At 40.8% G+C, this 25967-nt stretch overlaps 1 protein-coding gene across 1 annotated transcript; it reads left to right on the top strand.

The window, feature by feature from the left end:
* The first annotated feature begins 1051 nt into the window (after positions 1-1051).
* Positions 1052-25967, top strand: LOC139367622 (adipolin-like). The gene is made up of 8 exons (XM_071105887.1): positions 1052-2274; positions 13685-13789; positions 14193-14304; positions 14628-14818; positions 15872-15980; positions 16214-16307; positions 22849-22927; positions 24610-25967. The coding sequence occupies exons 1-8, from the start codon at positions 2101-2103 to the stop codon at positions 24706-24708; spliced, it is 963 nt and encodes a 320-aa protein (XP_070961988.1). The 5' UTR covers positions 1052-2100; the 3' UTR covers positions 24709-25967.

The following is a 25967-nucleotide window of genomic DNA, read 5'->3' as shown; positions in this document are numbered from 1 at the left end:
TACTGTATACCCATTGATTCTTGAAAAACGTAACTTATAAATGCCTCATGAGCTTAGTTCAATTGCCGTACCACAACAGAACCCAACATTTAAGCTTATTTTACTCCAATATTTGTATACAATGTAAATATAAACAAACACTGTAGGCCTATAGCCTCAAAACATGGTTAGAACGATCATTTTGAGATCATGGATGGTCAGTCCACCCATACCCCTGCCTACAAATTTGAGAGTGGTTCAATTTCTCCAGGCCCATCCATCAGCTTTTTACCAAAACTGAGGTACGGTGTCCGATTTGTTATTATTTCAATTAAGGATTCTAGCTTTAATGCATGTACAGCAGGTATGTGTGGATCCCATGCATGAGATTCATTTGTTTGAAATTAAAACATTTCTGCTCTTGGCATAAAAATATACATTTATTTTGTAAACATTTAACATCGCTCTCAAGAGAATCATTCCTTATTTGAACTGGTCTCCACATACATTTTTTGACAAAGGGATCAGCATCAAGAGATTTACTATAAACCATGTCTTACTCTTTTTATACTGTGTTTGTTTATGTAACAATCAAATGTAAGTGAGCAACAATACATTCCAGAACATTCCAGACAGGCTATTGTATGAGGCGACTCCTGGTAAAAGCAGATCCTATTTCAACACCTATTAAAAACACGAGAACAAGTACATGTAGCCTATGTGACCCCCCCCCCCCCCCCCCCCACCACCACCAACATGGGACAGTCAGATTTGGCAATTTGTCAAACAACAGATTACACAAGGTACGTATATAAATTCCTAAATACGATTTGGATCCAAACACAGAGCTACACACACACACACCACACACACACTGTAGTTTGTCTGCCAAAGAACCTCCTCAGTTTTCCAAAAAGGAGTCAAGCATTTCATCTATGAGATAAAACAGAGACTGAACAAGCCAGCGGGGTTGCCAATTCACTGATGAGAAAAATAGAGGCAGCTAGGGGAAGGAAGAAGAGAGAGAGAGGGAGGGAGAGTGACGATAAAACTCCACTGTGAGCACTCCTGTAAGCTCAGTCCCAGAGAGCAACAGAGAAGGAGAGTGAGAGTGTGTAACGAGGCAAGCAAGCAACAGGGACCTACCACACACACTGACACACACAGGCAGACAAACAGGGCTCTCTGAGGTGAAATTGCACATGTTTTGTCACCCCAGAGCAGACGGACTGGGTTGATGAATGAGCAGTAGTGAGTTATGTACAGCTGGGTGTCCTGGACAGCAGAGACTGTGTTGCTAATAACCCTCAAAGTGTTTTTAACACCACTTTGAGGTTTTCTCTCTGGATCTGCTGCTGCGGGGGACCAATTTTATACCCTTTAAGGAGAAAAGAAGAAGGAAACTCTCAAAGGCTAAGAAAATTGGACCATCTCCAACTCCCCTTGGACTTTTTTTCATTCTCTGTCTACTCCTGAGGGAAGCACATGTGAGGAGGACTGAGGGATTGAATGCCAAGCGGTATTCTCTGAAGAAAATACTATTATGGGACTTCCACTTTACCCAACTATCGAAATGCTATGAGGAAGATCCATTGCTCAGTGTGAGAGAAAGAGCAAGAAAGAGGGTGATAAAAACTCTACCATCCACTTCTACCCAAGGGTTCCCTCCCTCCCCCAGCTTCAAACACCCCTCCTCTCTGCCTCTCTCTCCTTTGCCCCCTGCATCCCCCTCCTCCCCCCCACAGAGCAGAAAGCGTGAAAAATCTCACTAATGGGTTTATTTGCTGTCAGATCTGTGCCGATCTGTCATTCCCCGGGACCACATTTCATAGTTGAGTAAGCCGCCTGGCTTTCTGGCTAGAGTTAGCTGTGCTCCAGCTCCAGCAACACACTGCTGTCTGGCTCAAAGATCATCAGGAAAAGAGCAGCAGCAGGCAGCCAAACCAGGAGTCAGTGTTGTTGTAGTCCTCCAGTTTGAGGTCCAATCATCTTGGTTGGGGTCCTTGCATTTTTGTAACCGGGCAACATTATTATTCCCAATCGTTGGACAGTTTGGACAGACCACTGGGTCAGTTGATCAAAGTTTCAGGGATCTTTGGGTTGATTTAGTGTTTGTTGAAGATGTGGTGTGGGCCGCTGGCCGTGCTGGCTGTGGTGTTCTGGACCCAGTTTGTCCTGCTGGAAGGGGTGGATGCCAAGAAGGAGAGGAAGAGGACACAGGAGACCCCCCCACAGCACACAGAGGCATACAACACTACCCTCTCCAACAGCGAAGAGGTCGGCGGGAGCACCAAGGTAATGTTTGATTTGAAACGGACAAAAAATCTGGTTTTGAAGTCACCAGCACCAGCCTCTTTGCTCTGTCGATCTGCTGGTGTATTTCAAACTTAATGGCCGAAATGTGTATATTTGGTCTGATCCTACGAGTGCTGAACATCAGAAGAATGTTTATGATTAGTATGTGGAATATGTCATGAACTTTATTAGCGGTTTTGGATTGTGACTTTTGATTTTGATAACCTTATCTTATGAATATCAAAGTACAAACCTCATAGAAAATAACATTGCGGTAGTGCTACCTAAATTCAAACAACCTGCTAAATCATCTGATCGCATTCTCTTAACCTTGGTATCTATTCTGAGATACATACTTGAGTTGATAGTTAACTTGTTAAATTATGGATTGCAATGACTGGCTATGGCAGGTAACATGCTCTGACAGATTTATCTGGACTTGATTCAGGCTTTATGAATGTATAATTCATGTCAAAGTGTTTTATAGAGAGAATGAGTGTAGTGGTGTAGTGGCAATAGACCGCGTAGAACAGGTTTGCCCTACTGGGTCAAGCCTGAGAAAGTGAGTTGTGTCTGAAATGTGTGCAAACCTAAATGGATGACTTCCTGAAGAATGTGTGGAATGTGGGATGATCAATGCACCAATTAGTCCTCACTATGGGGGGCTAACACCGATTTCCCAGCCTATCAGATTTAAGGATTATATATTGACAAATCGGGGCTCAAGAGGGATTGAATCAACGTGAATTAGGGATAAGAAGATGTGACAGTTTAGTCTAAATTCTCTAAATGTGTAGCCAAAGTATAGTATTTATTTAAATATAAAATATGGACAGTAATTGGCGTACAGATAGAAACTTGTATTTTTACACCAAAAGTACAATATGAAAAAGGTGTAGTAAAAGTTGTTTTCTGTTGAAAATACACCATGTGGTACTCGGGTAAACACAAAATGCTCCGTTGCCACTGATTCATACATCTACTTTTCATTTATGTTTCCCTGTCCAAAAACAGCATTTGACCTTTCACATTCTTATTTATTGGTTTATTGCTGGTATTACATATTTCCAGGAGTTTCCAATGAGGTATTTGTTTTGCCTTGAGCCCACCCATTGTGTTGGCATTCTCAAACAACCCTCACTGCCCCATCCGCTCAATACCAGCCCTTCCTCCCAGTCCAAGCTCTACCAGGTTGTCTCTCTGCCCTGTTGGTTGGTTGGTTAGCCTATGACTTTTATTTGCCATAGATAGAGTAAGGATTTGTTTCTGTATTCTCAAGAAGAAGAACACATTAGTCAGCCCTAGCCTGTCTCATTGTGATCTGGCTGTGTTTATTTGACTTGGTTTGCCCTGTAAAAGCAGAAGGCTCTGAAGGATGACCTTGTGTCAACCCCCAGGTTGCTGAAGACTGAGGATTTCTGCACCCCACTGAGATATATCTTTTCAGTTCTCTCTCCCATCTATCCAACCCGAGCCCAGGGTGTCTCTGTCTCCATAGCCCCCCTCCACCCCCCTCCATCTCCCCCCATGGTCCAGCAACAGGCCACAGGCAGACTGCCATGATGTAATTCCTGGGAAAGTTAGGTGGGCAGATATTTAAAGAGCTTTGGCAGTACTGTTCCCAGCCTATTGATGCTGTCATTCACAGGGCCAGTCTGACTCCGCTGTGTCTGGGACATCCGATAGGGGCGGTGCGGCCCAGAAAAACTGGGGCAGCGTGCCGTGTAAGCCCCTCACAAAGCCCCATAGAAAGGGTCCTGAAAGAGGACACCTCGACAAGGATTAGCCCCCTGTGCCCCCCCCACTTACATTCTTTTCATCTTGTCTCCCACAATCTGAGGGTAATGACATAATCACTCCTAAGACCCTGTGTTATGGCAGATAGTGTCTCGGCCAAATACTGTCACCTCTAGTTGAGGACCCTGGGGTTTAGACTTTACACCTAAAGTTAAAGAGTGTAGATGTTGAAGGTTAGACAATGCAACAAAACTAATTTAGGCTACATAAGACTCATTAAGGCTACAGAAATTGAGCACTTCTTAATGTAACGTGGTCTTAGGGATATTTCTCTAATTCTGTAAGTAAATCTGTGAAATTCCATTTAGTATGATAAATGACGTTACGTTACATTAGGTTACATAATGAATGCAATATTGGTCGTAGGATCATTGGTCGTATAGTATCATACATCTTACCTGGTCGTACAGTAGCATATTAATTGAATCATGTGACTTATCATACATCCTGGAGGACGTATAGTATTGCACATCTTTATCTGATACCAGGTTGCTTGTTGCGCTGTAACAACAAAGGTGAATTACTGGGAGAATTTACGTTGGCGGTTAGGGGAACTAAGAACAAAGATTAGGAGAACTAAAATGACAAATGTTTGGAGAACTAAAACAACAAAGATTAGGTGAATTTACTTTTAGAATAATGGTTAACTGAAGGGTTAGCTAAAATGTTAAGTTTTCTCCGACACGACTCAAACATTCAACCTTTGGATTGCTAGAGTGTGCCTTTGGATTGCTAGAGTGTTGCGGATTATGCCCACCCATCTTTCCGACCAACCTCCCTACATTAGTTTCTGTCTTAAGTAACTAGACCATTAGTAGGTATCATATGTCTTGGGGATGCTCAGAAATACATCAAGTATATTTCGTATTGGCTCTGAGGCCAGGCTGCTTATTATGCATTTTGTATGGACAATGTCACAGCAAAATGGAATGCTGTATTATCCAGAGTTCAATGAAAAAGTATCCAGTAAAAAACAAATGTCTACCATGCCAACTGCAAGCGGTGTTTGGTAGCTTTATTTCATGATGGAATCTTAGTTTGTTCAAGTTTTATCACTTAATCCTCACACCTTTACATTCACTCAGTCAAGGGAAATATAGCATTCTTTCTAACAAAGATATCTACGTATATTTCAGGATGTGGTGTATCCCTGAAGATAATCCAAATTCATTACAGTTTTTGAAAACATAACTTGTCCAAGAGAAGGGGTATTTTGGCACTACTTCCCCCGGGTATGGGGTAAGTTGAGCTGTGGGACAGGGTAAGTTAAGCCGCCTACACATTTCTGTACTGAATGAAATATTACCACTACCATTTTAAAACCATGCCTATCTTTATTTCCCAAACACAATTCACCACAATCACTTTTTTTTCATATTTTGAATCATTTTACACAGGCTTTACACCTTTGTACTTTTTAAACACTTTTAACACAGGGTCTGTTGTTACCTCATATCCCAGCGATGATGCCTTGCATTACAACTGCGAAGAAAACACTTACATCTGCTCAACCATTGGCTCAAATTAATCCATGACCATTGGCTCAACTAATTCCAAGGCAAACATTTATACCATATTAGCACACACAGCTACAAGGATACAATTTCATACTAGGTTTAGGACCTTATATCGAAGATGTATAGAAGAGTCTTAAAACAATCTACTTTGGTTTAGATGATACCTCTAACACAATACATTCATTTGACTTGGTGAAAATCTGTTTTTTTGGACCTAACTTGCTAACCACTTTTTCCATGTGGTTTCTTCCTTCACAGACTTTATGAAATTCTGACCCTCTTCCTAAATATTTGGTCAAATTATTCATTTTGTGTATGTTTGGCTCAATTAACCCCTTTGGCTCAACTTGCCCCACTCTCCCCTACCTGTAATGTTTTGGAGAAAACAACCTCCTTATTAAAGTGATGTTGGCAGGAGAACACCGGCTTGTATCTTCAAACAAGCCAAACAGTTTCTACATTTGCATGTTTTTCTTTTTGCTCATGCAGTGGAAAGTCTTCTTGTGATGGCATTCATTTCGTATCTGGCCCAACCCCAGTGAGCGCTGTTGGCAGGATGCAGCAGACCACATTCCATCAGAGATTTTCCATTTGAAATTGATCACAATTGAGGTGTGGAGTGGTGCACTTTGTGAAATTTGGTGAGATGATACAAAGCAGTAACCTTTTGTTCCAAGCAGTAATTCTTTTGCACCAAAATCAACATTATGTCTGCTAAAATCGCTGACAGCACTCCACATGTATTTTCTTCTACCATCCTTTCTGGGCATGTCTCAAAGTAATAACATAGATGGGTAATGGTTCACAGTTCATTCTATCATGATTTCACTGACTAGCAGCGTAAATACACTGCGAGAGCAGAACTGCGTGAACAATATATACATTTGTATGTCACTTCTTTCCAAAGTGCAGTGAAATCTGTCCGTGTTGAGCAGCAAAGGGCTCGGTCAGTGAAGGCAGTAGTTGAGGCAGTCAAATTAAACATCACACCTAGCGTGTTGAGTAATGGCTAATCAGTGCCCTGGGGGAGGGCTTGAGTTTCCCATCTCTCATCCCAACACCATGATTAATGAAGGGGTGTGTGGCACCGTTTGAATTGCCCCACACACAGGGGACCGGACCCGTCACCCACAGGAAACACTAGGCCCACTGACACAATGGGTGCACACACACACACACACACACACACACACACACAAACACACACACACACACACACACACACACACACACACAGAGTTAGGTAAGTAGTAAAAAGTTACAAACAAACACCTCATCTCTCACACTGGTAAAGAAAGTATAGCCCACTAAGCTTGCCCATCACCATATCCAACCACAAGATGGGAAACAGTGAGAACAAGGGTCCCATAGTGAGAGTATGACTTTTATAACATGTCGTAATGACCATTGTTTAGTTACACGTTGCACAATCAATTTATGCACTCATTGAAATCCTGACAGACAGCGATAATAACAATAAGCAGCCCTTTGTCATTATATCTCAAATCTACAAGTAAAATCAACTGTTAGGACGATATTCCCCTGGAAATAAAACTTTAAAAGAGGCAAAGAGGTCCTGTTTTATTTGGATGACCTCTTATTTGAATAACTTCTAATTGATGCCAGATCTATAGAAATCCCTTAATCTTGCCTGATACGTATCATGTGCTGATCATGTTCCTCTACCTCAGATTCACATTGGACTGGAGTCTTGAAAATAAAGAATAATATGAGGGTGTCTCCGCCTACTGCCGTGCAAATTATTGTTAAAATGTTGGCAATCCTTGAATCGTTTTCAGAGCCATTGTTGTTTTGTAGCAGGAGTTATGTATTTCTTTTTTTCCTGTGATATTTACATCAGACCTACATTTGACTGGTGTTGAAGCCAGGGAGAATTTGGCATCTATTCAAATTTGCCTTTCAGATGAACTATAAATTACATTTTTATTTCCCTCTTATATTTTGTGCTTTTCTACTTACAACATGTTTTTAATACCTCATAAAGTAAGTGAGCACAGTACTTACACAATAAAAGTGCTTAAACCTAACAGAACGGAGGACTCTGCACTTATGTGGTAGAGCGGAACCACAAATGGAGGCTATGGAGCACATAAGAGTAGAAAAGATCTCATGAGTATCTACAGTATCTACCTGGTGCATTCCACAGTGAATAAAACCATGGAGCATAACTCAGACCTGGGATCAAATACTATTTGAAATATTTGAAAATACTTTGAGTGTTTGCTTTACCCTGTCTGGAGTGCCTGGTGGGCATGATTTGTATGCTTGGGAATCCTCTATTAGTTCCATTGCAAGTTCAATCGAGCACAAAACGTTTTTCAGAACTTTGTGCTCTACAAATGAAGTACATCAAATAGTATTTGAACCTAGGTCTGGAAAAATGGTTCAGTTTTCAGTTTGATATGGAAGTGGAGCCAGAGTCATTTTTAATGGATCCTCTTACCTACCACAGATACAGGGGGAAATAGCCCCCATTTGAGCAATTTGAAGACTATAATTTGAACACAAAGCAGGTGTGTCAGCAATCAGACTCTCTTCAGATTTTTTGGGACTTAAGCACAGTTATTATTCCCTAGGAGGTTTCATGAATACATTTGATTGCTTTAGTAGCTCTTACATGTCTTCACTGGAAAGGAATGCACATTCAATGTTTGCATAAATATCTACGGCACGTTGACACTGCAGCAGTTGTTTTGTGGAAAGAAAAGAAAGATGATATGACGGCTACACCATAGGAATATGTGTACGTGCAGCATACCCACAAATACTGTGACTTGAAACGGGCTCGATCCTTTACAGTCGTTATCATTTGATCATTTGATAGCACTCTAGAGATGAAAATGGTGTCTACGTTTCACGTGGTTAATATGCAAAGGCCGACACTTTTCTCATATCCTCAACAACGTTTATGTGACATCTCTACAAAGTTAAAGTGCAGCGTTGCGTGCAGGGTGCACCAGTTGCACGGGTTGCACGTCTAACCATATTTAGTGTTGTGGTGGTAAATCCTCTTGTCTATGAGGTGCATCGGGGGAGAACTGCGGTGGATTGGATGCTCATTAGGGGGGAACGAGTGGATGCGTGACGGTGGGGAAGCATGTGGGTTCCCCCTAGCCCAGCCCTACTGTAGCCTGGGGATCCCTGCCTCCCAGGATGCGATAGGCCCTCCCTTAGTTAGCCTCCTAAACGCATGCATGGATGACTGCAAAAGGACTATAACGATGTAAAAACAAGGGATTTAGGGACGCCTCTATATCATCCTGTCCCACGTCAAACGAAATATGTACCTGTTCACAAAACATACATTAGACATAATCTTACAAGCTTATTTGTTGGTGTGGCTGGTGCACCCTGCTCTCACATTTACATTTGTTTGGTACAAACAGTAGGATAAAAACACGAGTCCATTCCAAACATTTTATTTTAAGAGCTTTGTCACGGACTAGTCAGTTAACATTACAAGATATTGTTTGCACAGTGTAGGTATTTTTTTTCTTTCTGTACTAGTTGGTGCATTTTAAGCAGTAAATTATGGATACTTAGTAACAAGTTAATAAGGACATTTAAATTAGAACAAGCTCAGAGTTATGTGCTATACCGTTATGTCTACAGAGGCGGCGGCGATGCTTCTTTCTCATTCTTAAGGATTCAGAAACTACCTGCTATGTGGAGTGCTGTTCTGGTTGAGGATCTATTGCAGCCAAAGAGACAAGTTTTAACAGTTATGTCTGCGGCTGAATTCCAAATGACACCCTATTCCCTACATAGTGTACTACTTTTAATCAGGATCCATGGCCATATGGCACCCTATTCCCTACATAGTGTACTACTTTTGACCAGCTCTGGTCATTTGGAACGTACAAAGTGTTTTTGATGGCATGCTGCCCCAGGGACATATTTCCCTCCCTTTCATTGCTTCAAATAAAATTCTACCTAATTTCACCAAGCTACATCACAAACATACAAATCAAATCAATTGTTGTTTGTCACAATACATGTGTTTAGCAGATGTTATTGCGGGTGTAGCGAAATGCTTGTGTTTCTAGCTCCAACAATGCAGTAATAATCTAACAGTTCACAACAATACACACAACTTAAAAGTACTAGAATGGAATTAGGGAATATATAAATATTAGGATGAGCAATGTCGGAGTGGTATAGACTAAATACAGTAGAATAGAATATAGTATATACATATGAGATGAGTAAAGCAAAAATGTGTAAACATTATTAAAGTGGCCAGTGACTTCAAGTCTATGTATATAGGGCAGTATATACATAGACTTGAAATGCCTGGCCACTTTAATAATGGAACACTAGTCACTTTAATAATGGAACACTAGTCACTTTAATAATGGAACACTAGTCACTTTAATAATGGAACACTAGTCACTTTAATAATGGAACACTAGTCACTTTAATAATGGAACACTAGTCACTTTAATAATGGAACACTAGTCACTTTAATAATGGAACACTAGCCACTTTAATAATGGAACACTAGTCACTTGAATAATGGAACACTAGTCACTTTAATAATGGAACACTAGTCACTTTAATAATGGAACACTAGTCACTTTAATAATGGAACACTAGTCACTTTAATAATGGAACACTAGTCACTTTAATAATGGAACACTAGCCACTTTAATAATGGAACACTAGTCACTTTAATAATGGAACACTAGTCACTTTAATAATGGAACACTAGTCACTTTAATAATGGAACACTAGTCACTTTAATAATGGAACACTAGTCACTTTAATAATGGAACACTAGCCACTTTAATAATGGAACACGAGTCAATAAAGGGATTATTCATCACAACTGTTTCCTGAATGAGCATGGATATAATGAAGCAATGATAAAATTGGGGAATCGCATACATTGTAGGTAGGCTATTACATATTTGCAACCTTACATGCAATGTTCAACAACATAGTGTTGCAAAAGTGTCACGATATTGTACATCATGCATACAAACTGGGATGTTCATCATATATAGTGGTTACATATTTGTAAGTAAAGTTCATTGCACTATAAGGATCGGGGTATGTAGCAATATACACCATCCCTTCAGTACGAATAAAGCCCCCACCGATGAGCCAGACAAACAGTGTTTGATGTTCTTAGGAATACCTTTTTAGTTTAACACCTTAAGAATGTCTGACACATTTTCCAAATCACCACTGGAGTGGTGTGCTCTCACAGCTGCTGAAAGACACGGCCATTGGATGGCACTCATACAACAGCCGGGATCAAAGGGAAGTTCAGATTGATACCTGTATCTATCCTGTTCACTTTGTTCATGTGCTGTACGCGCTGATATAAAGGTATGTGAGTGAGAACATTGTTTAATTTGCGCCACAACTCAATAGGAACTGCATTGAACATACAGTAACTGACAGTTTTTCTATTTCGTCATGCGGTGGGATTTTAATTTCTCTCTGTATGGACTCGGTCCTTCATCTGGGGAATATTGAAGACAGTTTGACTGAGGTGCATTGAATCATCATTTCTTGCCAGCTGTGGGAAGCGCCACCATCTATCACTATTGGATGTCATGGTAGCAAAAATATTATGCTGAGTGACGTACAGCGCGATCAATGAAAGTGAGGAATGTGTGTCCATACTAGAAAGACAAAAGACTTGAACAGATCTAAAAATCCTCATGACTTAATGTCTGATGGATGCACCCCTGACACCAAATAGCAATTCTCATGATATGTTGTGTTACACACGGTATAAAAGTGTCAAAAAAAAGTGATTTGCTCCATTTTGCAGTTTGAATAACAGTTATAATTATAAAAATAAAAATATAACCTTGGTTACAGGCCAACTTCCTAAAATATCGAAAATCCTTTAGGGCACGGTTTTCCGCGTTTAATTACACATGCGTGTGCTAACAATACAAGACGATAACAAGCAGAAAGAGAGGCCTCCTGTCCTGGCAGTGCTATTATTATGCGGGGAATAGCTACGGCAGCATATATAATTATAAGTTGCATGTGTGGGCTGACTTGAGGTGGTCTAAAAACATCTGACATACAGTGCGATGATCTATGTATGACATCAATGTGAGAGGAGAGGTGCAGTTATTTTGAGACTTGCAGGATGAACCGCCAGGCGTAGCGTTAAGTTCCTTGTTTTGCGTTTCACCCGCTGTCAATGTTCAGTGTGCATCACTTAAATCAAACAGAGTTGTCAAAGAGGGTCCTCAGCGATTATTGTCGGTGTTTAAATCAAACGTGGGGTTTAGGAATAGAGTTGCAGGCTGCTCTTTCAGATTCTTTCGGCGTCTCAAATGCAAATAATTTTTCCTATGAGCTTTTAAGGTCGGTATGAAAGTGAGAGGTATAATTAGAGATAATTCCTATGCAGCATGAGCTGTAGAAAGGAGAAAAAAAGGTTCAGTATAACCAATTAAATGGCCCGGGCAGTGTTGCAGTGTTATGGAAAAGATGTGGTGGATTATGCAGTAACAGTATCTTTGGCTTGACAAAATCTGTCTGCCATTTATCTGTCTCCAGGCTTCGAAAACACAACAAAAACCCACAGACGTCTAACAAGCACAAGGCACTGGGTTACTTAACTTGTTTATTTTGTCTGCCGTCACAAGAAAAGAGAGACGAGAGAAGACGGAGAGAAAAACAAACCCAAAATATAAAACCTTTTTTTTATTCCAGTATATTGAAGACAAGACAAACAAGGGGCTACTTTGTTGCTTTTGAACAGAACAAGAGGTGAGTCTCTCTTTCTGTCAAGAAAAAGGGAGCATGTTAGTTTTGCAGATAAGTGATCCGTGTCCTCCTGCCAAACCTAAATAAATACAATTTCAGACAGCTCACCTCCATGGTTTGTCTTAATCTCCTCTTTTATCTCCACCACAGTCACTTGATGTTTGGGGAGGAGGAAGAAGGCCTTTGCTTGGGGAGGATTCAAGGCATTTTGTGGTTATTGGAATTCACACAGCATCGCTTTTCACCCAAATGAAATAACGTCAGCCAGGGTGGGTTAGGGTTAAAATTATTTGGTGGCAGAGGCCTTTCATTTTTGATAAATGAGATATGCGAGGGTGTTGTTCTTCAACAAAAGGATAGCATCACCACACACCCAGAATCCCTGCATGTCAATCACAGGTTTGCAATCATCACCACGAGCATGAGGGAGTTTCCGCTTAGAAATCATGTACGTCCATGCACTTCTTCAGCAGCCTCTGTTGACTTTTATAGTATGCCTCCATATCTATTATTGTGTTCATCAGGGTTGTTTTGGTCATTTCCTTCCTGTTATAGCTTAGATTTTCAATTGTGTGCCAACAACAAACAAAAAAATTCATTGCTGGTATGTTTGTAGCTAGGTATAGGTGAAAGTGTTGTTGGATGTTTAGAAATCTTGTCGTAGGCTAATTGGTCACTAAAATATCCTATGGATAGAGTAATTTTTCAGGGAGTCCTGAATGCACGGTATGCTCATGGAAATGTTAATTGGCAAAGTGAAAGATACGACACAAAAAGCCTTCTTCCCTCTCTCTGGAATGGCAGTAGATCGGCAAGGAGACATGGAGAGAGAGAGAGAGCGAGAAAGAAAGAAAGAGAGTTCACTTAACAGTGTGACCTGCCTTGATGTCTGGCACCATTTAATAGTATCTTAAGGCAAGATTTTCCAATGGAGGGTAAGCAGAAATTATGACTCATTGGATTCAGTTACATAGTTACAATACTTTGCATTGTGTGCCGGTGGGCGAAATGATTCCAGACTGAAATATCTGATGAATCTTGCAATTAGCACTGTTCTCCTTAAAGAGCTGTTTTGATTGAGGAATAAGAACAGTCTGGGACTAGCGTGATTGTAAGTACATTCTGGCAAAACACTTAAATCACACTTTATTTCACTGGGCACTTGTTTAAATGCTCACCATCAATCAGCCAGGTTTATGTAGGTACACCTGCCTCTCCTTGTGGCATCATTGATTCATAGTAGGCCTGTCTTCGTTGCAAAATCAGACCTCTGAAGTGGTTTGATGTTGAATGAAAAATGTCTCATGGGTTTCTCTGTCTCGTGTATCCTATAGAATCCTGACAACCAGAGAGTGGATCCCCTGGGATCATGGATGGACTTTGTGAAACGACCTGTAGGCAACTTCCCTGGGAAGTGCCGCAAACGCAAAAGGCCACTGGTAAATATCACAATGGCTTCAGTAGTGGTTCAAAGAAGCTAGCTGATCAAGCACTGGTTCGTTCATTACATTGGTCACGAAGCATTGAGTACGATACATAAGTAGAATATTGGTTGTTTGAATAGTGAAACAATTTTCTGTTTCAAATCGTGTTCACAGCAGTGGAGGCTGCTGAGTGGAGGCCGGCTCATAATAATGGCTGGAATGGAGTCAATGGAATGGTATCAATCACATGGAAACCACATGTTTGATGTGTTTGATACCATTCCATTGACTCCCTTCCAGCCATTATTATGAGCCTTCCTCCCCTCAGCAGCCTCCACTGCTGTACAGCAGATTATCTTCTTATTCATATCATCCTATATTATTATGTAATGTGTTATTATTTCCTGGTCTCTGTCAGCCCGGGCCACCAGGTCCTCCTGGCCCCCCAGGCCCCCAAGGACCACCTGGATCCCCCGGGGCAGAGGTCACCCAGGAAGTCCTCCTCCAGGAGTTCAAAAAGATGATAAAAGGTGACATCATATAAAGTCCTAAAATGGCATATAAAGACACAACATGTGATAAAGTCTGATCTGGTCCTTCGCTGTGAGAGGACTCATTGATTTCAAAACATTGGTGATGGCATTGTTACTACTGATGGATCATTGTCTCAGTGAAGGGGGACGTATTTCATTAGTACCTGACCATCCACGGTAGATATTGGGTCAGCAAGCTCACTACTCTATTGGTGTACTGTAGTGCCAGAGAACGTTTTTCCTAAAGTTTAAAGTCAAGTCCATATTCTTGTCATCTTTCTAGTTGAGATGATCTCATATTCCTTCTGTGTTTTAATCAGAAGCTACAGAGAGGAGAACTGCTGCAGTGGACAGGCAGACCAGTACCAGTCCTAGTCAGATACCCACGGCCCACATCGCCCTGGAAGGAATGACCTCTTACAGGCGGATAGAGGAAGCCTTCCACTGTAAACTCAAAGGACCTGTGGTTATTGACAAGAAGACACTGATGGAGTTACAGAACTTTCAGACGGTACGTTTTGGAGGAACAATCGACAAGTTTGTTTGTAAAGTTTGTAAAGGATGTAGACGTTTGTGAAGTATTTGGTCACCCCCCCTGAACATCTTTTGGATCCTCTTGTCTTACTCTTAATCATTCAGTACACAACATCAAGCCCATATTAATATTCACAATCAGGTTTCTATCTTTCTATTTTCTTTCTGTTAGCCGTGTTTGAATATTGGGTTTGATGATTGAACCAGCAATGATGTATAAGAATGATGCCAGGAATCCTTAAGGATCACCACATCCCTACAGTCTGACAAAGCAGTACCAGGCTGGAGCTCAGACTGGCTCCTTGGTCAAAAATGCAATGCTCCACATCACTTTCTGGGTCGGCATACAAAAGGCACTCTGTCTGTGACTTGGAATATGGTGTGGAGAGGACAAATTTATACACTGTTTAAATTAGCATGCTGTAGTGGAAGAACTATGCCCAGGGACATTCTGAGGCGGGAGGTTAAAGAGGCAATCAGCAGTTGCCACATCCATTTTTGGATTTATAAATGAATGATATATATACCCATTGATTCTTGAAGAATGTATCTTATACAGTTCTCATGAGCTTAGTTTAACGGTCGTGCCCCATCAGAACCCAAAATATAAGCTTGTTTTACTCCAATGTTTGTTAACAAAGTAAATGTAAACAAACACTGTATAGCCTCAAAACATGGTTAAAACTATAATTTTGATACCATGGATGGTCAGTCCTTGTATCCATAGCTCTGTCTATGAATTTGAGAGTGGTTACATTTCTCCAGCCCCATCCCTCAGCATTTTACCAAAACAGTGGCAGGGATACGCTTTGTTATTGTTTCAACTGCTGATTGGTCCTTTAAGAGTAGACATATACCAAGTTTATGAAATGTCAGTTGGAAAAGTTTGGATTTGATTTCTCCGGTGTTCACTTTGGCAGACGTATAGAAAGCAATTGAGCCCAAATTCGAGATGTAAAACTTGGTGTTTTCTATCTGTCACTCATTGTATAACTCCATTCCGCATGTCACATTGTATTTCTCCTTCCAGCCTCTTGCTAAAGGTGCCTTCCTCAGAGGGACAGGAATGGACCAGTCCACAGGACGATTCACGGCTCCTGTCACAGGGATCTACCAGTTCTCTGCTAATGTTCATATCGGTAGGGAATGCTTCTCTACAATAAGGAAATCTAATTAACAGGGAATCATCTTGGGAAATATATTGATTTGGAAGTTGGAATTCAATATCGAGACAATGAATGAGGCCCCATTTATACAGATATTTTGCTAAAATATTATGTATTTTCAGAGGACTCTGTGGCCTTTTATTCAGAGAGGTGTTTCTGAGCTGGATAATGTCTGACCTCAGATGAACTCTGTTTTCTTCCTGAAGACCACAATGAGGTGAAGAGGAGTAAGAGTCAGCTGAGAGCCAGGGACAATGTGCGAGTGCTGGTCTGCATCGAATCCCTGTGTCATCGATATACGTGAGTGCCATCAGTCTCAGTCAGTAACACTAGTCCTTTGGAATCAATTCATAAAGGCTTTATCACAGCTATATAGCACAATGTAACATTTGTCATAAGCTGTCGTAAGTAGCTTTAAATAGTTATGTGTAACGGCATAAGATGTAATTCAACTTGTTTTGATGGGTGTTACAGATAACTGTTCACCCTGTTGTCATATGCTCTAATGTCAACTGTTAATAACAACTGCTATTAAACAGTCCACATGACACCTTATGCATTATGTTGTTACATGCTACACAAGAGTCTACATACCATGTGTTAGAGCAGGGTGTTATGTCATTTACCAACCTCTTGTGTCACATTATTACATTTCCTGGAATGATTGATGTCATGACCATGTCATATGACATTAATTTGAAGTGTTATAAAACAGTTATGAGTGTGCTTATACCACAGGATGAGTTGAAACTATCATAAAACTTTATAATTCAAAGGATCTCTAACAAACATGGGCAAATGGGAGCACATATGTACTTAAGATTTTCTTTATGTTGACAACGAGACAATGAACAGCTCCGAGTTGAACCAATTAGACCATGTCCAGATGTAAAAAAAGACACATTATAATGCCATCAACTTGCAAAAAAACAACAACCCACAAACATTTTTAAACGAAATGGAATCAAATAGAATTTTACAACAAAATCAAGGTTGCTGGGCCACAACAGGATTTGTGACCGTAAACCATCTGAATAATAATGACCCAGTTAGGTTGAGTTAAATAAGATTTGTTAAGATGAAAAGGTAATTGTGCAAGTAAAATAGGATGTAAATGTGTAACGTGACAAAGAGTATGTTTTTAAAAATGTTATTGCACCTGTAGCTAGTGAAGTTAGCTGGCTAGTGCTAGCAGATAGCTAACGTTAGCTAGATAGCTAAAGCCGTCCATCAGCCTCGAACCGTGGCTATTGAACCTTGCCTTTCAGTGGGGGAAATTTCTTTGTACCAAATTAAATAATCAAGAAAATCACAGAGACAGAACCCACACTAACATTACCAGTAACAACAACCACAGTGCTTACATTAACTTATGGTAACCCACCTAACGCCATCAATATAACACTATTACCAAAAGTGACAACAGTTCAGAACATAAAGTAACCAGTGATCTAAAGTTTAAATGAAACAACATTTCACACACATAATGCATTATTTTCAGAGATAGCTAACAACAGCAAGTGAGCTGCTATAAAAAAAACTGTTCCCACCCATTACAAGTCAAAATGTGATTGGTTGATTCCACTGTCACTACAAAATTCTGCTCAGTTGAATGGCAGACGTCTTCTATCGAGCTTCTGAGGGCTTAGCGCCTGGTGAGCTATCTAGCTAGACGTATCTCAACAGAAACCATCAATGAAAAATCCTGATTAGATATTTTTTTCTCCTCAATTTTAACCCTTTCCAACACAAACGGAAGAGATTATATCAAAATGTAATTGAAAAGAAGAATATATTCAGAATACCATTGAAATATTATTCAAAAGATTAAATTGAAATGAAAACGACATTTATATTTAAAAAATACAACAATTATTTTATAATTGGGCCTTCTCTGAATGTATAGATTGCCTTGATGGTTCCCCACTGCCATCCGTTGGTTGTAAAAATAACACAATTGCAACGTCAACTACTTATTACTTAGTTACCTGACTAACAAGCCATTTTTTTCATAATATACAGTGCCTTCAGAAAGTATTCATAACCCTTGACTTTGGCAGGACGTCCAACCGGCCTCACAACCGCAGACCACATGTATGGCGTTGTGTGGGTGAGCGGTTTGCTGATGTCAACCTTGTAAATAGAGTGCCCCACGGTGGCGGTGGGGTTATGCTATTGGCAGGCATAAACTACAGACGACGAACTCAATTGCATTTTATCGATGGCAATTTTAATGCACAGAGATACCGTGACAAGATCCTGAGGTGCATTGTCGTGCCATTCATCCGCCGCCATCATTATCATGTTTCAGCATGATAATGCACAGCCCCATGTCACAATGATCTGTACACAATTCCTGGAAATTGAAAATGTCCCAGTTCTTCCATGACCTGCATACTCACCAGACGTATCACCCATTGAGCATGTTTGGGATGCTCTGGATTTACGTATACGACAGCGTGTTCCAGTTCTCGCCAATATCCAGCAACTTCGCACAGCCATTGAAGAGGAGTGAGAAAAGGTTCCACAGGCCACAATCAACAGCTTGATCAACTCTATGTGAAGGTGTGTTGCGCTGCATGAGGAAAATGGTGGTCACACTAAATACTGACTGGTTTTCTGATCCACGCCTCTATCTTTTTTTCTAATATACCTGTGACCAACAGATCTGTATTCCCAGTCATGTGAAATCCATAGATTAGGGCCTAACACATTTATTTGAATTGACTGATTTCCTTATATGAACTACAACTCAGTAAAATCTTTGAAATTGTTGCATGTTGCGTTTTATATTTTTTTATACCAGGACGTGGTCCATTTTTTACAGCTCAGACCAGTGTATTGTCTCATTGTTAAACACTTCAAATTAAAGTCACTTTACTTATGGTGTCTTTGCACATTATATTAAGGGCAGATGACATGTTATGACATGGATCATTCCGCGAAATGTAATAATGGTACACAGAGGTTGGTAAATGACATAACACCTTGTTATAACAAATGGTATTTAGACTCCTATGTAGCATGCAATAACATATGACATAAGTTGTCATGCAGATGGTGTAAAAGCAATTGTTATTAACAGTTGACAGAGTATATGACAACAGGATGAACAGTCATCTCTAACACCCATTAAAAATAGTTTAATTACAGCTTATGCCGTTACTCATAACTATTTAGAACTACTTATGGAAGCTTATGACAAATGGTATGTGCTATATAGCTGTTGTAAAGACTTTATTAATGCATTCATAAGGACACCTACAGTGAAGTGTTACCGTCTCAGTCTATTGATCATCTATCAACAAATCAGTATGATAAAGTTTTTTAAATTGTATTTATTTCACCTTTATTTAACCAGGTAAGCTAGTTGAGTTCTCATTTACAACTGCGACCTGGCCAAGATAAAGCAAAGCAGTGTGACACAAACAACAACACAGCAATACATGGAATAAACAAGCGTACAGTCAATAACACAATAGAAAATAAAGTCTATATACAGTGTGTGCAAATGGCGTGAGGAGGTAGGCAATAAATAGGCCATAGTAGGGAAGTAATTACAATTTAGCAGACTAACACTGGAGTGATAAATGAGCAGATGATGATGTGCAAGTAGAAATACTGGTGTGCAAAAGAGCAGAAAAGTAAATAAAAGAAATATGGGGATGAGGTAGGTAGATTGGGTGGGCTATATACAGATGGACTATGTACAGCTGCAGCAATCGGTTAGCTGCTCAAATAGCTGATGTTTAAAGTTAGAGAGGGAAATATAAGTCTCCAGATTCAGCGATTTTTGCAATTAGTTCCAGTCACTGGCAGCAGAGAACTGGAAGGAAAGGCGGCCAAAGGGGGTGTTGGCTTTGGGGATGACCAGTGAGATATACCTGCTGGAGCGTGTGCTACGGGTGGGTGTTGTTATCGTGACCAGTGAGCTGAGATAAGGCGGAGCTTTACCTAGCATAGACTTATAGATGACCTGGAGCCAGTGGGTCTGGCGACGAATATGTAGCATGGGCCAGCCGACTAGAGCATACAGGTCGCAGTGGTGGGTGGTATAAGGTGATTTGGTAACAAAACAGATGCCACTGTGATAGACTGCATCCAGTTTGCGGAGTAGAGTATTGGAAGCTATTTTGTAGATGACATCGCCAAAGTCGAGGATCGGTAGGTTAGTCAGTTTTAGTAGGGTAAGTTTGGCGGCGTGAGTGAAGGAGACTTCATTGCGAAATAGAAAGCTGATTCTAGATTAGATTTTTGATTGGAGATGTTTAATATGAGTCTGGAAGGAGAGTTTACAGTCTAGCCAGACACCCAGGTATTTGTAGTTGTCCACATATTCTAGGTCAGAACTGTCCAGGGTAGTGATGCTAGTTGGGTGGGAGGGTGCGGGCAGCGAACGGTTGAAAATGATGCATTTGGTTTTACTAGCGTTGGAGGCCACGGAAGGATTGTTGTATGGCATTGAAGCTTGTTGGGTCAGATGGTGTCGTCTGCGTAGAGGTGGATCAGGGAATCACCCGCAGCAAAAGCGACATCATTGATATATACAGAGAAAAGAGTTGGCCCGAGAATTGAACCCTGCGGTACCCCCATAGAGACTGCCAGAGGTCCGGACAACAGGCCCTCCAATTTGACACACTGAACTCTGTCTGTAGTTGGTGAACCAGGCGAGGCAGACATTTGAGAAACCAAGGCTATTGAGTCTGCCGATAAGAATACGGTGATTGACAGAGTCGAAAGCCTTGGCCAGGTCGATGAAGACGGCTGCACAGTACTGTCTTTTGTCGATGGCAGTTATGATATCGTTTAGTACCTTGAGCACGTGGCTGAGGTGCACCCGTGACCAGCTCAGAAAACCGATTACACAGCGGAGAAGGTACGGTGGGATTCAAAATGGTCAGTGATCTGTTTATTAACTTGGCTTTCGAAGATTTTAGAGAAGCAGTGCGGGATGGATATAGGTCTGTAACAGTTTAGGTCTAGGGTGTCACCCCCTTTGAAGAGGGTGATGACCACGGCAGCTTTCCAATCTTTAGGGATCTCGGACGATATGAAAGAGAGTTTGAACAGACTGGTAATAGGGGTTGCAACAATGGCGGCGGATAGTTTTAGAAAGAGAGGGTCCAGATTGTCTAGCCCAGCTGATTTGTACGGGTCCAGGTTTTGCAGCTCTTTCAGGACATCTGCTATCTGGATTTGGGTGAAGGAAAGCTGGGGAGGCTCGGGCAAGTAGCTGTGGGGTGGGGGGGGGGGGGCTGTTGGCCAGGGAGTTTTTGAAAGGGGCATGCTTATTTAAGATGGTGAGGAAATTACTTTTAAAGAACGACCAGGCATTCTCGACTGACGGGATGAGGTCAATATCCTTCCAGGATAACCGGGCCAGGTCGATTAGAAAGGCCTGCTCACAGAAGTGTTTTAGGGAGCGTTTGACAGTGATGAGGGGTGGGCGTTTGACCGCGGACCCATACCGGATACAGGCAATGAGGCAGTGATCGCTGAGATCCTGATTGAAAATGCCTTCAATATCTAGTCATCCCACTCCAAACGTTTTCAACATATGACCATATGGTTCTGATTTGTTCTGGCTTTTGCAACATACTTGGAGTGTAGTAAAAACAAAACAATACCAAAACTATTTTTGCTTTACCCCCAAAAGAGTTAGCTAATCCATTCTATTGTTTGCCAGGGCAGCCTTTCTTGTCGTGTTCTTGAGGCTCTATATTGACAGCAGTCATTGAATCCATGCGTGATAATCAGAGTTTAATGCCAGTTTTATGAGCTGTTAAACAAGTTGTTTGTTATGATTTGTGTGGAACAAGTTAGGCATTTCCTGTGTAAAAGTGAAGCACAGCTTTAATAAATGAAATGTCCTCTCACTTCTTCCCCTGGTCCCTTTCGCCTCCAAAATCATTCTAGACTCACCTTTGACACCTGAGAAACCCTGCTGCTGCTTCCAACACCACAGGCCAGGGTCGTTTATCATCATAGCAAAACATTTTGCAATGAAGAAAAGGAACATTTCATATTGGAAAGGTTCAGGTAGTCCCTCCCTGTTTCAGTCCTATTTTTTAAAAGTTGGTTGCCTATTGAATATGACCCTGAATAGAGAAATGCCCTTTTTGGGATGTGTGAAGGATGAATTTTACACACTCATTTGTAAATACCAGAATATTACACACCCATTTTCGGTGATATGAGAACTGTTGTTCACATACTTTGGCCTTTTTTGTTTATATAAAGTAAGCAAAATCTGAAATGTTGAAACGAACAGTACCCAAGATTTCCTCCATAGATACAGGCCAACAACCTTGCTTCACAACCTGGTATTATGAAAGAAATGTATAAATAATATTGTTATCCGAAAAAGTGGGCTCATTCTTTTTTTGCCTTTCCACCCCTATGCCTCCAGCCTGTCTCGCTCTCCCACACATGAAAATGCAGAGAATGTGAAATGAGGCTCATTGCGATGGCAGTTAAAGTGAAGACAAACATGATTGATTCACCATAAAAATGCAGCGTTTTCCACTAAACAGGAGCCAGTGGTCTCAGCAAGAGTTGTAACGACTAGACTCCACGCCTACTCTATTACATATTACTCTCTGCACTGCAGACTTCATTAAAGACTCACTGTAATGATTATGATGACTCAAGACTCAAAATGAAGCAACGGCATGTTTATTTAATGTGTACAAAAACACATTTTGCATGAAGTATCATGCAATTAGATGATTTTGTTTCAGAACCTGTTAGGTGTGTATGGATTAAGTAACGTTATTTAGAACAAATAGAAAGTTCAGGAAAAAAAGATATCAATCATTTTTTGTTTTCTTCGTCATTGCAGGTCATTAGAGATGATTGTTGGATTGGAAAGTAACAGCAAGATCTTCACAGTGAATGTGCAAGGGTTACTAGAGCTACAGGTAGGCTTATATTTATCAAACCACGCTCACCATTTAGATTCTCCAGTAGGGTTGAGCTGAATATATAGCATTTAAGAAGGGTTGAGAAGTATAATGACTATTGTACAGTCATGGCCAAAAGTTTTGAGAATGACACAAATATTAATTTCCGCAAAGTTTACTGCTTCAGTGTCTTTAGATATTTTTGTCAGATGTTACTATGGAATTCTGAAGTATATTTACAAGCATTTCATAAGTGTCAAAAGCTTTTATTGACAATTACATGAAGTTGATGCCAAGAGTCAATATTTGCAGTGTTGAACCTTCTTTTTCAAGACCTCTGCACTCCGTCCTGGCATGCTGTCAATTAACTTCTGGACTGATGGCAGTCCATTATTGCATAATCAATGCTTGGAGTTTGTCAGAATTTGTGGGTTTTTGTTTATCCACCCGTCTCTTGAGGATTGACCACAAGTTTTCAATGGGATTAAGGTCTGGGGAGTTTCCTGGCCATGGACCCAAAATATCGATGTTTTGTTCCCCGAGCTCGTCACCAAACTGTTCCTGGATGGTTGGGAGAAGTTGCTATCAGAGGATGTGTTGGTACCATTCTTTATTCATGGCTGTGTTCTTAGGCAAAATTGTGAGTGAGCCCACTCCCTTGGCTGAGAAGCAACCCCACACATGAATGGTCTCAGGATGCTTTACTGTTGGCATGACACAGGACTGATGGTAGCGCTCACCTTTTCTTCTCCTAACAAGCTTTTTTCTGGATGCCCCAAACAACCAGAAAGAGGATTCATCAGAGAAAATGACTTTACCCTAGTCCCCAGCAGTCCAATCCCTGTACCTTTTGCAGAATATCAGTCTGTCCTTGATGTTTTTCCTGGAGAGAAGTGGCTTCTTTGCTGCCCTTCTTGACACCAGGCCATCCTCCAAAAGTCTTTGCCTCACTGTGCGTGCAGATGCGCTCACACCTGCCTGCTGGCATTCCTGAGCAAGCTTTGTACTGAAGGTGCCCCGATCCCGCAGCTGAATCAACTTTAGGAGATGGTCCTGGCACTTGCTGGACTTTCTTGGGCTCCCTGAAGCCTTCTTCACAACAATTGAACCGCTCTCCTTGAAGTTCTGATGATCCGATAAATGGTTGATTTAGGTGCAATCTTACTGGCAGCAATATCCTTGCCTGTGAAGCCCTTTTTTGTGCAAAACAATGATGACGACACGTGTTTCCTTGCAGGCAACCATGGTTGACAGAGGAAGAACAATGATTCCAAGCACCACCCTCCTTTTGAAGCTTCCAGTCTGTTATTCGAACTCAATCAGCATGACAGAGTGATCTCCAGCCTTGTCCTCGTCAACACTCACACCTGTGTTAACAAGAGAATCACTGACATGATGTTAGCTGGTCCTTTTGTGGCAGGGCTGAAATGCAGTGGAAATGTTTTTGTTGTGATTCAGTTCATTTGCATGGCAAAGAGGGACTTTGCAATTAATTGCAATTCATCTGATCACTCTTCATAACATTCTGGAGTATATGCAAATTGCTATAATACAAACTGAGGCAGCAGACTTTGTGAAAATTAATATTTGTGTAATTCTCAAACCTTTTGGCCACGACTGTATAATGAGTTGTATTATCACTATAACAAAACAAATAGTAATCATATTCTTGTATTTAAAATGTTATTGTATCTCCTCAGGTTGGACAGTACACCTCAATATTTGTGGACAATGGAGCTGGGGCATCCATCATAATACAGAATGGCTCTGACTTCATGGGCATGTTGCTGGGTGTATAGCCTTACGTCCTGGCCTTGGAGCTGGGGGTATACCTTACCTCTTCCCATTGGACACCAGGGCCCTGGCCACGCAAGGCATCTGTATCTAATTGGACTACTAACAGACGCTACTGGCCTATCACCATCCATGGAGGAGAAAGGACCGTTTTGAAAGCTTTAGGGACTGTGTCTCTCCACAGACACCATGAAAGCAAGCACTCCCTTGGGCCAAGAAAGACATTAAGTACATTCCAACAGACAAATCCTAATAGACAAGACTTCAAATCACTCAATGAAATGTTTTTATTTGAAAGGTTTTTTATGTCAATCTATTAATTTGTATGGCAGTAAGTATGTACAGTACATAGACCTGTGAGTGTGTATATACACTGGATGATGCAAAGATGCTCAGATGCATTGTACGAGATGCATGAGAGCAACATTAGTTCCGGTTTTGGGGGTTTCGTCACTGGTTATTTGGACTTATCAGGATTGGGCGAAGGCGGTGCTTAAACTGTTTCGCCTCGAGTGCTTCGTGCGTGTGCCCACATGGATCAGAAGGGGGGGGGGGGGGGGGGGGCTTTGGCTGAGAGTTTCCTTTTGTGAGGGTGGAGACTTCATTTTTGCTGTAACTCTCAATTTCTAACACGTATGAACACAAAAGTTAATCACGCAGCTGACCAAATTTACACAACATTTTACTTCTGGGTTAACAGAGATTAGTTTCTGTCTGGAACTATTTTGTGGGATTCAAATCCAAACTAACCAATTTGGTTAGAGCGTTGAAATGAAATGCGAGTGTGTTGGCCATTCGGTTTTATACCAATGTATTTAATATACAGTGTTTCCAGGTTATGCTTGGTCAAGCAGAAAAGATGTTAAATATTGTTTTATAAAATGCCAGTTGTTTCAGCAAAAGAGACTGATCATGTTATCTATTCAATTAGAAAATACTCACATATAAGATTTGTGTTGTGTATATCTATACTTTTTTTCCCCCGCCATGTAGTTGATTAACTTTTCTGTAAATTATTATAATATTTAATTAATACACATGGTTAAGAATTGAATTTGGACGTACATGGAGTTTATGTTCAAATGTAACCACAAATGGATATTCATATCTTTTCTCACCCTAGGGATTTATTTACAGGTTATATAAAGTTTCAAGACTAGCACAGATTGGAGTACCATTATGTCTTATACTGATTTACTTTTTAATAACTAATACAGTATGATATATTGTAATGAGATCAAAATTAAACTATGGTCAAATATTA

This window comes from Oncorhynchus clarkii, chromosome 16 (assembly GCF_045791955.1).
Source record: "Oncorhynchus clarkii lewisi isolate Uvic-CL-2024 chromosome 16, UVic_Ocla_1.0, whole genome shotgun sequence".
Taxonomy (NCBI): Eukaryota; Metazoa; Chordata; class Actinopteri; order Salmoniformes; family Salmonidae; genus Oncorhynchus; species Oncorhynchus clarkii.
This window is presented reverse-complemented; position numbering and strand designations above follow the sequence as displayed.

Excerpts from the sequence above, each read along its gene's own strand:
- LOC139367622 (XM_071105887.1), top strand. The coding sequence starts at position 2,101 with ATGTGGTGTGGGCCGCTGGCCGTGCTGGCTGTGGTGTTCTGGACCCAG. Across the intron at positions 14,305-14,627 it reads GTTCAAAAAGATGATAAAAG|AAGCTACAGAGAGGAGAACT; the intron begins GTGACATCATAT and ends TGTTTTAATCAG. Across the intron at positions 16,308-22,848 it reads TCCCTGTGTCATCGATATAC|GTCATTAGAGATGATTGTTG; the intron begins GTGAGTGCCATC and ends TCGTCATTGCAG.